We start from the raw sequence: 15,760 nt of genomic DNA, 5'->3' as shown, positions 1-15,760 counted from the left end.
TAAGTGTTCCTACGTCTTATATTAAGAGTATGGCATGGCAGCCTTGGGGCACCTGGGTAACTGAGTTAAGCATCTGTCTCTTAATTTCAGCTCAGGTCATGATCTCGCAGTTAGTGAGTTTGAGCCCTGCACTGGGCTCCATGTTGACAGTGCGGAGCCTGCGTGAGATTCTCTCCCTCCCTCCCTCTCTGCCTGTCCCCTGTTCACGCTCTCTCAAAATAAATAAATAAACTTTAAAAAAAAAAAAAAAGAGTATGGCAGCCTAGAGAAATGTAAACCTCCTTTTTTTAAAAATTAACCACTTAATAAATATATAAAGTTGTAGCATCAATTCAGATCCCTAAAAGAACTTCCCTTTCTAAAATAGCACACAGAATAAATGTAGCATAGTCACTTACCACTTGATCTGTTTTTACGACTTGATTTCCCTCCAGTAAGAAGCATCTTGAGACTATTCCGAAACATGGTTGTGCTATTCTAGTACTCACAGAACTGTAAAAGATAATATGGGAAAATGTTAGAAACCTGGATTTTCCTATTCAAAATACTATTAATAATTAATTTTAAATGCACTTTAAGGAATTAACTATGTTCAAATATATAGTAAAGAAATTTTAATGGTATGAGAAAAACATTTAATTAATTTAACTTAACTAAACATTTAAGTATTTCCTTAAAAGTACACTGTAGTACTTTGAGTACCATAAAAGATAAAGGTAGCTATCGCTGAGGGCACACAGAAGTAGAAGAAAGTATTAAGTAGCTCTCAATACAGTCTACTCTTTCACTAACTCTCTATTTCTTGGACAATTTTCCCATATGCCCAACACACACACTCCCAAAGTTTAAGAGTCTAGAAACTTACAACAGTGCATATTTTCCATCACAAGCCAGAATTCCACCTCAAAGACTACTAATAAATTAGTGCCTATTCTCTTTATGTCCCACTTCTATCAAAGCAAAGTTCTCCCAGTTATGCTTTGGATTATGTCCTCTCTCACCTCCTCAGAGACGTTTAGCCAAAAATCATCTTCCTTTTCTTTCCCACACAGAGTTAATTTTTTTCTCTCTGAATCATTTCAATCATAACATAAACATGTTAGTATGTCTAACCAAAAACGAAAAGTAAGTCCCTCTCTTTATTCCCACATGGTCCAATTACTGCTCCTATATCCTTACTCTTCATAGCAAAATTTCCAAAGTGTTGTTAGTGCTTGGTGCCTCTAGCAGATTGAACAGAATAAACTTGAACTAAAACAGATGTTCCAAAAAAATATCCAAACCAAAGCAGTGAGAAATAAAAGTTGAAAAATGTAAAAGAGAGAAAAACAGGCCTATGGAATCCACTGAAAGCTTCTACCACACACATGACTGAACTCCCAGACGAAGAGAGAGAGAATATAAGCCAGAAGCAATATCTGAAATGATAACAACCAAGAACTTTCTAACATTAGTGAAAGATATAAAGTCACATCTTTAAAGACCTAGAGGAAAAAACAGATTTAAATAAGCAACAATCACGGCGCCTGGGAGGTTCAGTTGGTTAAGCACAATGACTCTTGATTTCAGCTCAGGTCATGATCTCATGGTTCATGACATTGAGACCCTCATCAGATTCTGTGCTGAAAGCGCTGAGCCTGCTTGGGATTCTCTCTCTCCTTTTTCCTCTGTCCCTTCCCTGCTTGTACTCTCTCTCTCAAAATAAATAAACTTTAAAAATAAATAAATAGCAAGCAACAATCAGACTGAAAAATAACTTTAGACAGAAATTATGAATGGCAGAAGACAACGGAATGACTTCTTAAAATTCTGAAAGGGGTGCTTGGCTGGCTCAGTCGACTGAGCATCCGGCTCTTGATTTCAGCTCAGGTCATGAACTCACAGTTTCATGAGTCCGAACCCCACAATGAGCTCTGTGCTGACAGTGCAGAGCCTGCTTGGGATTCTCCCTCTCTCTCTCTCTGCCCCTCACCTGCTCTCACACACACACACACACACACACACACACACACACACACACACACACTCTCTCTCTCCCTCTCTCTCTCTCTCTCTCTCTCTCAAAATAAATAAACTTTAAAAAAAATTCTGAAAGAAAATAGGTGCCAATTAAGAAATCTATTCACAGTTTAAAAAATGTTTGAAAAATGAAATAAAAGTGATTTCAGAAAAATAAGTAAAAATTTATCAGTAAAAGAAATACTAAAAACAAATTCTTCCAACAGAAAGAAAATAATACTAGGGAAAAAAAAAAAACAAATGCAAAAAGTAAGAGCTGTAAAGAAGGTAAATATTGGGAAACATGAACAATGACCATGAACAATGACATAAAAATAATTATATTACTATCTTGTTAAGTTTAAAATTTTAAAATGCATGAAAACAATTTTAAAAAGTCAGAACTGGAGTAAATGGGAGTCAAAGTTTCTAAGATATCTGCATTATGCAGGAAGTGGCAGAGGTAATAACCTACACCATACTGCAATAACTCAAAATTCATGTAGTAATTTCTAGGATAGCCATTAAAAAAGCTAATTGAGGTGAGAAAAAGAATAATTAAAATATTTCATTGAACCAAAGAAGAAGAGAAAAGGCACAGTGCACATCATTGAAACACAAATAGTAAGATAGTAACTTTAAACTCAAATTATAGTTATTATGTTAAATATTCCCTCTACTATAAGACTGTTTACGGTCACAGAAAGATTAAATATAAGATGATGGGGGGAAAGTGTACTATCCAAAAAAACAATAAAAAGGAAACTGTCATAGCTAAGCCAATATCAGATAAAGTCAACTTAAGGCAATAAGCACTACTAAAAAAAAAAAAAAAGACATTTCTTAATAATTAAAAAGTCATACCAACAAAAGATATTATACTTCTATGTATGAATGGACCCAATAACAAAGCTTTAATACATACAAAGCAAAAAAAAAAAGTTCAAAAAACAAGACTAATAGATGATACAGACAAATCCATAATCACGTGGGAGATTAACACACCTTTGTTAATCACTACAAGATTAAGCAGGTGAAAAAAAATTTTTACCAAGATACAGAAGATTTGAACTATGTGACCAACCAGACTTAATATACATAGTACATTCTTCCAAATAAAAACAGAATATAGACTGTACACAGTACACATACAAAATGGACCATATGTTGAATCATAAAGCAAATCTCATTAAATTTCAAAGGACTGAAGTCTCTGAGAGTATATTCTCTGACTACAAGGCAATTAAGCTAGAAGTGAACAATTTTCAAAAATTGAGAAACTCCCCTACTGCTTGAAAATTAAGTGACATACTTCTAAATGACCCATGAGTCAAAAAAATAAAAGTATATAAATCATCATGGAAATTTAAAAATATTTACAATAAATTATAATGAAAATATAAACTATGGAAACATAGAAAATGAAACTAAAATACTTGTAAATAAATGTAAAGAAGAATGCACGTATTAGAAGAGACAAATGAAAATCAATATCTAAGCTTCTATCTCAAAAGTTCAAAAACAAACAGCAAATCAAAGAAAGTAGAAGGAAAGAAAGAGTAAAGAGTAGACATGGATGATACAGAAAACAAATCCAAAAAAGATCAAATCAATGAGCCAAACACTGGATTTCTAAAAAGGAGTAAAATTAATAAACCCCTAACAAGGCTGATCAAAAAATAACAGGGAAATTACAAACATCAGAAAGGAAATAAGGGGCATCATTTTAGTTATTCAAGTCTTTTTTATTTTTATTTTTTAAGTTTATTTTTTTGGTAATCTCTATAGCCAATATGGGGCTCAAACTCACAACCCCGAGATCAAGAGTCACATGCTCTTCTAACTGAGCCAGCCAGGTGCCCCAGATATTAAAGACCTTTTTTTTTCCATTTAAGAGAGAGAGAGAGAGAGAGAGAGAGACAGCACGTGAGCAGGGGAGAGGGGCAAAGGGAGAGAGAGAATCTTAAGCAGGCTCCATGCTCAGCACAGAACCCGACACAGGGCTTAATCCCATGACCTGAGCCAAAATCAAGAGCCAGATGCTCAACTGACTGAGCCACGTAGGCGTCCCTTAAAGGCTTTTTTAAAATAGGAACATAATATAACAACTTTACAACAAATTTAACATTTTATTTAAAACAAATTCCTTGAAAAATACAACTTACCAAAACTGACACAAAATTGAGCAGAAAATTTGAAGCAGGCCTATCTCTATTAAAGAAATTGAACTTATCAAAACTCCTCCCACAAAGAAAACTACAGGGCCAGATTACTATATAGATCTACCAAACATTTAAGGAACAAACAATACCAATCTTATAAAATTTCCTTAAGAAAACAGAATACTTCCAAACATATTTTATGAGGGCAGCATGCTCTTAATCCCAAAACCTAACAGAAACTACAAGAAAAGAAAATTACAGACCACAAATCTTATGAACAAAAATCCTTACTTGAAGACATGGAAAATTACAAAGGTTACTTAAAAAGAAAATTTAAAGAATATTTAAACATGTAGAGATATACCATGTTCATAGAGTGGAAAGTTCACTGTTGTCAAAATGTTGATTCTCCCTATAATGTTCTAAAGAGACAACAATCTTAAATTCCAGCAGTCATTTTTTGGAGAAATTGAGAAGTTCATTCTAAAATGCATACAAAATGCATAAAATGCATACAAAAGAGCCTTACAATATCCAAAGCAATCTTGGAAACTAACAAAAAATGCTACAGCGTTTATACGACCTGAGTTCAAGACTTACTCTATAGCTCCAGAAATCATGACAGTATGGTACTCTCATAAGTATCATCAAGCAGATCAATAGTACTAAACAGGTAGCCCAGAAAAAGACCTACACTTAGATGGTCATTTTTTTTACCAAGTTATTAATGAGTAAAGGAAAGTCTTTTCAACAAGTGGTGGTGGAACAAATAGATACTCACTTTTAAAAAATTAACCTTGATCTGTGCTTTACACTATACATGAAAGTTAATTCAAAATAAATCAAGCATTAAACATCACATAAACGTTAAAATCATAAAGCTTTTAGAAGAAAACACTGAAGAGTATCTTCATAATTTAGAGATAGGCAAAGGATTCTTAGTACACACAAAGTAATAACCATAAAAGAAAAACATGATACATTTGGGCTTTATTAAATTTTTAAAAAACATGTACTTATAAAAAATTAACATCACCAAAACGAATAAGCAAGTCACAAACTGGGAGAAATTATTCACAAAACACATATCTAACATAGAACTGATATCCAAGATAAGGAACAACTACAACTCAGTAAAGAGACAGTCAAATTTTTAAATGGGTGAAAGATCTGAATAGACACTTTTATAAAGAAGATATATGAATGGCCAACACACATATTGAAAGAGATAACACAATTTGTCACTGCAGAAATACAAATTACAAAGAGCCAACACTATGCTTCACTAGAAGTGCAAACTTTTCAAAGACTGACAATATCAAATATTGACCAGGATGAAAAGCAACTGAAACTCTTAATATATTGTTTTAGTGTAAGAGTATAACTGCTTTGGACAGAAGTCTAGCAGTTTATTATAAAACTAAGCATATACCTATGACTCCACCCATTATATAATCCAGGAGGAATTACAACATGTGCATAAAAAGATTAGTATTGACAATTTTCATAGCAGCTTTATTCATAACAGCCAAAAAGTAGCCCAGGTGTCCATCAGTAGGAAAATGGATAAACTGTGGGATTTTCATACAGTGGGATACTACTCAGCAATAATTCATATATTCATATGTTCAACAACACAGACAAATCTTAAAATATAATATGCTGAATAAAAGACTCTTACATGAAAGTGTATGTAGTAATTAATGGTAGAAAAAAATCAAGAGTAATGATTGTCTCTTGCATGTAGATGTGAGGATTAACTGAGAAAAGGCACAAGGAAACTTTCCAAGATAATGGTAAATTCTGTATCTTGAAGGAGTTTGGAATACACAGATGTATGCATCTGTCAAGATTCAGTAAATGTTCACATCAGATTAAGTTTACTTATTTTTGAGAGAGAAAGAGAGAGAGTGCATAAGCAGGGGAGGGAGAGAGAAGGAGAGGCAGAGGATCTGAAGCAGGCTCCATGCTGACAGCAGACAGCTGGATGCGGGGCTTGAGCCCAGAAACCGTGAGATCATGGTCTGAGCCAAAGTAAGAGGCTTAACAGACTGAGCCGCCCAGGCACCCCTCAATTTTTATTTTCTTGAAAGAGAATGAAAAACTATTTTCTTATGTATAAGATTTTCTATGAATATACAAACATCAACAAAATATGTAAAATATTCTATATGTATGATCTCTTTTAGCCCTCAACGAAACCTCAAGATGGGTGGTATTTGCTTTGTTTTAAAGAAAAAATTTGAGATAAAGGAAAGTAAAATAGCATGCTTACAGTTATACAGCTAATATAAGCTTAAGACCATATTTGAACCCATGCTTTTGGTCCTCCTCTTCAGTGCCTATTCTTATACAAGGGACACAATCTATTTAAAACATTAACTGAAACTATGAAAGTTCTAAATCTAGTGATCCTAATTAAAAGTCTCAAGTATTATTCCATTTGACTCTGACTTTTGAAATAATGCCTTTTAACTCATTTTACCTTAATCTAGTGAGTTAACAAAAAAAAAGAAAGAAAGAAACATACTGTTACAGGTTGGCTTTAGTCTTTGCAAATGTACCAAGAAAAATTACGACAAAACACACTGAGGAGGAAAAGAAAAGATACCCTGCTTTAGTGGACTCTATGACATCCTACCCAGATCCCCGTAACAGGATCAGAGTACACATTCCTCAGGTGTTAATTAATGGCTCAGAGCTGTTCCCACCTTCAGAGAATGATCTAGGCTAACTAGAGCCACCAATGACTTTTTAATAGAGAGGTACAAAAGACCATCTCCTTTAACTCAAAGGGAGACAACTTTGTGGTATGACTTATGCTCCAAAGCTCTCACCCAACTCTTCCTACGCTTGATTTTTCTTCAAATACTCATCTGTAAATGATATACCTGTTTGTCCCCCCACTAGAATATAAGCTCCATGAAGACATGAAAATTGCCTGTTTCATTGCTGCAAACCCAGAACTGGAGAATAGTGCCTGGTAAACAGTGGATGCCAAATAAATATTGATTGAATTAATCAATTACATTTCTTCAGTTTGTGTATCACTGTCCAAATCAAATCCCTTATAAGGGAAACCTGGTCTTAACTCTTTTTATCCTCAATGCCTAGCTCATGGGAGGCTCTCAACACTTCTTGAATGAGTAAATAAATGAATGAATAATTGAGCAAAGAACTGGATTCATCAGATTACTAACCTGTTAAAGAGGTAAGGGGACACAATACAAGTAAGTTTCAATAGACAAGAACAGGTTATGAATTAACGATAACAATGGGCACTACCTAGGATGATTAAGCACCAGGGAAACAGAGAAATTCTCTAGGCAAGTTCAAATATTTATATGAGAAACAGACAAGAAAATTCTAGTCATACTTCAAACTTCTGCCTAACTCAGAAGTTATATAGCTATATACATATAACTTTGAATATGTATGTACAGTTCTTCAAAGTCTCAAAATGAAAAAAAATTAACAGCACAGATTATGTGACTAAACCATTATTTAAAATTTACTAGACCAGGAGCCAAACAAAAATCTCATGTCTAAAAATAAGCCAAGATAATATTCTAAGGTTAACTTAAGTAAAAAACGATGATGTATGCAATAAAATAATTACAATGATCACTTTTTGAAGTGTAGAGATTTTTTTCTTTGCTAGTCCTAAAATATTTTATAAAAGTTGACTGAAATGTATAAAGAATAAAATGAAACATAAAATACTTATTTAAAACTAATTAGCCATCTCATAGTTACACGTTGATAAAATGACTTTCTTATTCAAGATAACACATCACCAGAAAATTTATTGTAATAAAATATTAATATAGAAACTCCACAAAACTGAAGCTAAGTGGGAAATGGCAATTTCACCTAATTGGATTTATGACAGTAATATATGGCTAAATTTCATCTTACTTTTCCAAATTATATATCCAAATTTAAAAATGGTAACTCTCTCAGGAGAAATCATCAAATAAATTCCTGGCAAGTAAAAATCTCTGGCAGTAAGATACCAAAGAAGCCATTCACAACCCCCCAGTCATTTCTAATTGTCTTAAACTTAACTGATTCAAACATTATGTTATCTGCATGGCCCCTACGCATTTTATGCTTATGACACCTGATCTAAACCATTCAAGAAAAGTATTGACTATTTTCTAAATGGTCCACCAAGGCTGGAGACTCAACCTATTACTCAATACAGTCTTGCACTATTTTATTCATAAAAATGTTTATGTAATAACAAAATCAAATTAACTATTAAGCACTTCTGCACTACTCAGGCTAAATAATTATGGTATTCCCATTAGCTTTTCCACAGAGGGTATCTTTCAGTATAAGCCAGCTTTCTTAAAAAAATCTTTTTCTATATCCTTTTCCATTTTGAGTGCTTGGTATTATTTTTATTCTCATTTTTGGTTTTGTGATGGATTGGCTTATTCTTATATTTTTGTTTTCCAATTCTAGAAACAAGTTTCTTGACATTAGAACTATGCCTAGTGGATAAACTACACCATTCAAGTGCTTTTAAAGTTCCATGGGATCTGAAGAAAATGTTTCAAATAGTAAGAAAATAAAAAGTAAGGAAAGGTAATAAAGTAAGACATTATCTGTAGAACTCTAACTACAAAAACAAGAATGCATAGTGATCCAAATGATGGATTAATGAGTATTATCTTTCCTTACCCAGACAACCAACAAAACCTCCTTTTATGATTTTCTCCACAATGCTAATTTGGATAGTGCCTTCAGAGTTCCCTTGAAAACAACCTGCTGGTATAACTACAAAAAAGTAAATTATATATGTTTAAAGTAAATGTTACCCATTTTCCAGCATGTATCAACCTAGAGCTTCCCTTCAGAGAAATTTCTGTAAGGGAACAAAACATACACAATCACACATTTACAAAATTTCAAAGAAATTTTTAAATATTGTATGAAAGGATGCAGTGGTTAATGATGTAGATGTGATGGAAACGTTGAAAAAAAGTGGTAATATTTTATAATACATGGTTTTAATGAAACATACTAAAAATTAACATACATACTTGAATTTTAAAAACACATATTTTAAAAATATCTAAAAGATAGCATTATTCCTTACACCCTTCCGAACCTTCCTCCCCATTAAGCTAAGCTGCCTAACTTCTAAATTTCAACTCAAGCAATTATTTTAGCATAGGTAATCTATCCAGATGGATTTACAATTGATGAGTTCTCAATTCATCCCAGATTCTGGATCTTTGTATCACAGACCAAGGATCAGTATGTCCTCAGTTTGCCATTCCTACCCAACTATAGCTACAAATACCATCTGAGCCCCTGAGGTGCACTGCCTAGGAAACAATGCCTGGGAAACAACCCAGATGAGATAATAGGATTTAGAAAAGGTATTCAGTGGATAAATTGCTTTATTATTACACAGTATTGTTCACTACAAAAAACAGGGGGAAAAAAAAGGAAATAGAAACATCTGGAATTTTCTAAAAGAATGATTCAACAATGAAATAAATTATCACTATTATATCCTCCTTTGCTTTTCTTATCACTTTGCCTTAAAGTGTTGCATCAACTTTCAAGACACAAGTTTGGAGACACCAGCTTTCTAGCCACTGTTTTTTGCTTTTGTTTTTTTTTAAGCCCTCAGAGAACACATTTGAGAATACAGGAATTTTCATTTTCTGCCCAAAATGTCAGAGAAGAATACTATCAAAGGAAGACGTTTTACAAGTATTAGATGAGAAGATGAATACAAAAAGAGAGAAAACAGCACTCTCAATGCTGATGAAGGTTTAATTGATCACATAAAAAATCTCAGCCTATGAGTCTTCAGATAACCTTATGACAGATGAATTTTCTCACATTCAATAATCAATGAGTGAATCCTAGAAATGCAAGGTCATTCACAGAAATGAACCATCAATATATGAAAAATCAATCAATGTAATACACCATACTAATAAGGGACAAAACTCTAATAATCACCTCAACAACAACAAAAAAAGCATTTGACAAAAGCCTATACCCTTCTATGACAAAAACACTAAACACACTTAGAAGGAAATTTCCTCAATCTGATAAAGGACATCTATGAGAAACCTACAGCTCATATCCTACTTAATGCTGAAAGACATTACTTCCCCCCAAGATTAAGAATAAGACGAGGGTGCCTGCTATCATCACTTCCATTCAACATTGTTACAAAAGTTCTAGCCAGGGCAATTAAGAAAAAGAAACGAAAGTATCCAAATTGGGAAGGAAGAAGTAAATCTATCTATATTCACAGATAACACGACCTTATATACTGAAAATTCTCAAGAATCCACCAAAAAACCCATCAGAGCAATAAGAGAATTCAGCAAAGCTGCAGCACACAAAAATCAATTGTATTCCTATACACTAGCAATGAAAATCCAAAAATGAAATCAAGAAAACAATTCCATTTACAAGAGCAATGGAAAATGGAATTTTTAAAAATTTAGGAATAAAATGAGCAAAAAAGCACAAGACATGTATGCTGAAAACTACAAAGCATCATTGAAAAAACTTTAAAAAGACCTAATTAAATGGAAAGACACCCATGTTCATGAATTGGAAAGCTTAATGTTGTTGAGATGGCAATATTCTTCAAATTGATCTATAGATTCAGTGCAATACACCTAACAAAATCCCATCTACCTTCTTTGCAGAAATCGAGAAGTCAATTCTAGAATTCATACAGAAATACAAGGGATCCAGAATAGACAAAACAATCTTGAAAAAGGACAAAGTCAATAAAATAAAGGCCCTCTCCCAAAGGCATCCATATTCTAACCTCTAGGATTTACATGACAAAAGGGACTTTGTAGATGTGATTAAGTTAAAAAATTTAAGAAAGGGAGATTATCCTAGATTTTATCTAGATAAGCCTAATGTAATCACAAGAGTCCTTATAACAGGAAAAAACTGCAGAACAATCTCAGAAGATGTAATGACAGAAGAAAGGTCAAAGTGATGTGGCCATAAGCCCAGAAATTCAGGTGGCTTCCAGACAGTGGAAAAGGCAAGGAACAGATTCTCTCCTAATGCCTCCAGAAGGACTACAACTATGCTAAAACCTTGTTTTTAGCCCATATACAACCCATTTCAACCTTCTGATCTCCAGAACTGTAAAAAATATAATAGTGTTGTTTTAAACTACTAAATTTATGGTAATTTGTTACAAGAACAACAGGAAATGAATACAATCACAATAGCAACAAACATGTATAACATAGTTATTATTACCACATAACAATGTCTCAAACACCTATAAAAGCCTGCAGCTGCCACACTAATAATGTACCTGTCCAAGTTTCTTATTTAAGAACTGTTTACTATACTACTCTATAGATCTATCTTTTTATATGTAAAAGCAAAAGTTCTCAGTTCTCAGGAAAAACAGTTGATTTTTTTTTTGAGGGGAGGCACCAGTTTAAAGTAATTCTATACTTCTTACATCAAGTTATTCCACATCATTTAACTCAGCTCTATAGTCAAACCAAAAGACATTCAACTAATAATACATAGTTGTGACAAAAATAAACCTCACACACTGATTAAAAATTTACACCATAGCTATAGAGTTCACAAGACACCTGAGTCTCACAACATATCACAAAAAACAACAGCACTGGGGTGTGCCATGGATGTGCAAGGTGTACAGAAATCTAAATCTTAGCCTCAGATCTTGCTATTAACCGATACAATCTTAAAGTTTTCTAGTTAGATCACCAAAAAAAAAAAAAAAAAGATGGGCACATAAATAGAAGTGTGGCATGCAACAGCACAGGAAAATATACATAAAACTTTTTTCCTCCAGATTTTAGGAAGTGGTTTCAACAAATATGGTGATATAGATGAAGAAGGCTTTTGAGTTCTAGGCATCAATTTCCTCTGGTCTTTCGTTTCCTTTCACCAAATGAGAATACTGGACCTATCATTTCAATCACTCTCTGACCAAACTCCCTAGCCCCTTTGTTCTCTGGTTCCATACACCAGACAAAAATCAAAATTCAAGCTGATTCTACTCTGCTAAGGCCATTAAGCACTACTGGAGAAAAGTCATGTCATCAGACTAGACTGATACACTAGAAATCCACAGTTGCAAATTTCAACTGACCCTTTTCACTGTTTAGCAATTTACTGTTTTTCTCTAGTCAATTCCTTCTCAACACTGTTTGACCTCTCATTTCTCTCCATCACTCTCAGCCAATGGTTTTGGCTCCCATTAACACAAAGAAAAACACATGTCTTCAAAATCATAAGAACTCCTTCAACTACCTACCAACAAACCTACAAATTTAAGCCAATTAACACACCTTCTCCTCCTATTAAAATAAATATATTAATTAGGTGAAGGGGATTGAGAGTATACTTATCTTGATGAGCACTGAGTAATGTATAAAATTGCTGAATCACTGTATTGTACACCTGAAACTAATTTAATACTGTATGTTAACTACACTGGAATTAAAAATTTTTTTAAAGAAAATCATATAAATTCCTTCCAGAAGGAAGTGTTATCAATCTAAATAGGATAAAAATAAATGTACTCTGTCACTAACACTATAAAAATAGATAGGTAGATAGATAAATGTATTACTTTCAAATTCTCTACCTTTGCTCTATACTCCACCCGCTTCCATTCTTCTTGGGACCTTTTATATTTTTACTTCTTCTGTATTTTGAACTTCTTCCTTTAATGGCTCCTTCCATCAGCATTTCCCTATGCTCAAAAATCCTCTCAACTTTAAAAAATAAAAATCCTTTCTCAATACCTCCCTTTCTAGTTAATCGATTGCCATTACTCTGTCACCTATTATCTGGATATCACTCTCCTCTAATTGTAGCTGCTACTTTCCAGCCCAGTAAATCAGCATTGTCACTAAGTTGTTTATTCATCTTTTATTCTTTCTAATTCACCTAACTTTTCTAACCAGTCAGAATATACCTTCACTCATGCCACAGACTAGATTAGCTCCGCCAATTATAACTCCCAATACTTAAACACCTTGTTCCTGATCCTTTATAACACTAATAAATTACAATGTTCAACTTCCACACTAAACATACGAGTGTCCTATGAGGCAACAGACCATGCTTGTCATGTTCACTGCCATCCTTGTACCTACACACTGACTGGCACATTCTAGAGGCTCAATAAATCATGAATAAATGGATGGCAAAACCAAGACCAAGCCATACCCTACATCTGGTGATAAACATAGAAAATATTGTAAATCAATATGAAGCATATTTTCTTAAAATGCTTCAGAATAAAGGGAACATGTACCCACTCATTCATTCAGCAAACATGTATTTTCATGCTACCAAGCACCAGGTACTGTCCTAGGTGCTAATGATAAAAAAGCAGTCCATTCTCTCATGGAGTTTATGATCCAGCTAATCAAAGGAAAGGGATGCCCTTTCGAAGGATCTAATTCAAATCCAAAAGACAATACAGTAAGAGATGGCCTTCATAAAACAGGGACAGAAAACAACCATTTTCTTTAAAAAGGCATGAAATTAAAAGATAAAAAGGGAGATAAGAGACATAAGGAAGGTTTATCTAAAAGGTAACACACACACACAAACATACACACAAAACCCACAGTAGATATGTATGAGGAAGAGGTGATACTGTGAAAAATCAATTCAGCAATGCAGGGGGAAAGTTTGATATACTTAATATATATTTGATATACTTAATATATACGAATATACCTGATATACTTAATATACCAGAATCAGAAGCCAGCTCCTGATAAATACTAATCTGCTTTCTATGGATTTACCTATTCCATATTTTTCACATAAATAGGTTTCCAATTATTTTTAAATATCATAATTTAAATTTTTCTTCAAAAAATCATTTCTTCTAATTTTTCAATCTGTAAACCAAAACTTACATGCAATATCCTCCTGCTCTTAATCTTCATTATATATGTAGTTAAATCTCTTGTTCTCTCCTTCCTTCAACTAAGAGTTATCATTTTCTACTATATATCAGGCAATATTCTAGGTATTAGAAATATAAACCTCTATTTTATTTTACTTTACTTTTTACTTCTTTATTTTATTATATTTTTATTTCATTTATTTTAGTGTATTTTGAGAGTGGGAGGAAGCGGCAGAGAGAGGGAGAGAGAATACCAAGCAGGCTCCATGCTGCCAGTACAGAGCCCGACACAGGTTTCAACCTCACAAACCATGAGATCATGACCTGAGACAAAATCAAGAGTTGGATGCTTAACCATCTAAGCCACCCAGGCACCCTGGAAATATAAAGCTTTAAAACAAAAGCCAGACAAGATTTTTGCTCTCTAATTTAGAAGGGAAAAGAAACAATAAGTAAACAAATGAATACATGACCTAATTTCAAGGAGTGAAAAATGCTATGAAGACAAATAAAGAAGGGCAACATTTAAAGAGTGAGAGAAGGTGATATCTTACACAAATAAGATCAGGGAAAGTCTGTCTGAGAGGATGACATTTGCAGAGATCTGAATGAAATGAGGAGGTAATCTTTCAGAATGTATATGAAGATCGAGGCCAGAGAAAAAGCAATTACAAAAATACTGAGGCAGGAATGAGCTTGGAATGTTCAAGGAACAACAATGAAGTCCAATGTGGCTGGAGAAGAATAAGAAGGAATGGTAGATGAGGCCATAGAGATAGTTAGGGTTCAGATTTTAAAGGGCACTGTAGATCTGGGTAAAGACTGAATTTTATCCTCAGTATGATGGGACACCACTAGAGAATTTTGATGAAATACTGGTCCATAAAGAATAGATTGCAGGCACTCCAACTCTTAGATTGAGTAGCCCAGGAGATTATGAGGACTACCACCAGGATGACAGAAATGACATGCTATCTGGTTAGAAGCGCTATATTTTAAAGATATAACTTACAGGATTTGCTGATATGGTGATATGAGGTGTGAAGACATGAGATTAAGGTTGTTTATAAATATTTTCACCTTTTCCTTGGTCAGAGAGTTACCTAATATTCTTATCAAAAAAACAGATTTTTGGTGTATTTGTTAAATCTATTTTTAAAAGTTCTACTTCATTGACTTCTACCTTCATGTTTTTAAATTCCTTTCTTTTACTTTTTTATTTTGTTGTTTTTATCCGGTTTCTTAGGTTCAGAGTTTAATTCATTTATATGTTGTGGGCTTTAATTCACTTATACATTATGGGCTTCATTCTAAAACTGTAAAGTTTTCTACAAATAGCACTTGCACACCTCCAACACTCCCCACAGATGTTCACTTCTATATATAATCTATCATTCTGCTGATTATCTTTTAAGCTGGGGCGGAGGTGGCAGGGAGGGATTTTAAGACAGAGTTTTAAAATTTCCCAAGTATTTCAATTTTTTGTTGTTTTAGCTCTTCCTTTTGTAGTCAGGAATGTGTTTCTTAGATTTCTGCTTTGCAAAATTTGAGATTTTGGGGGGCCTAGTACATGTTTAGTTTTCAAAAATGTTCCACTGCTTTTTAAATGAATGCTCTTTGTTCACGGGCAGGATATGATAAAAAGGTATTCAAGCATAAGAAGAGAACTATACTAGAT

The 15,760-nt window shown here is 33.5% G+C and overlaps 1 protein-coding gene across 1 annotated transcript in view; it reads right to left on the bottom strand.

Annotated features, from left to right (window-relative positions):
• TANC2 (tetratricopeptide repeat, ankyrin repeat and coiled-coil containing 2) overlaps nt 1–15,760 on the bottom strand; it is a 291,625-nt gene that overhangs the window by 230,386 nt on the left and 45,479 nt on the right. The window contains exon 2 of the mRNA XM_081791317.1: nt 399–492. Within this exon, the coding sequence (XP_081647443.1) occupies nt 399–465 (67 nt within the window). The 5' untranslated portion in view covers nt 466–492. The remainder of the gene's footprint in view (nt 1–398; nt 493–15,760) is intronic.

Source organism: Panthera onca, chromosome E1, assembly GCF_046562875.1.
Source record: "Panthera onca isolate mPanOnc1 chromosome E1, mPanOnc1 haplotype 2, whole genome shotgun sequence".
Lineage (NCBI taxonomy): Eukaryota > Metazoa > Chordata > Mammalia > Carnivora > Felidae > Panthera > Panthera onca.
The sequence above is the reverse complement of the archived record's forward strand: the minus strand, read 5'-3'. Positions and strand labels throughout refer to the sequence as shown.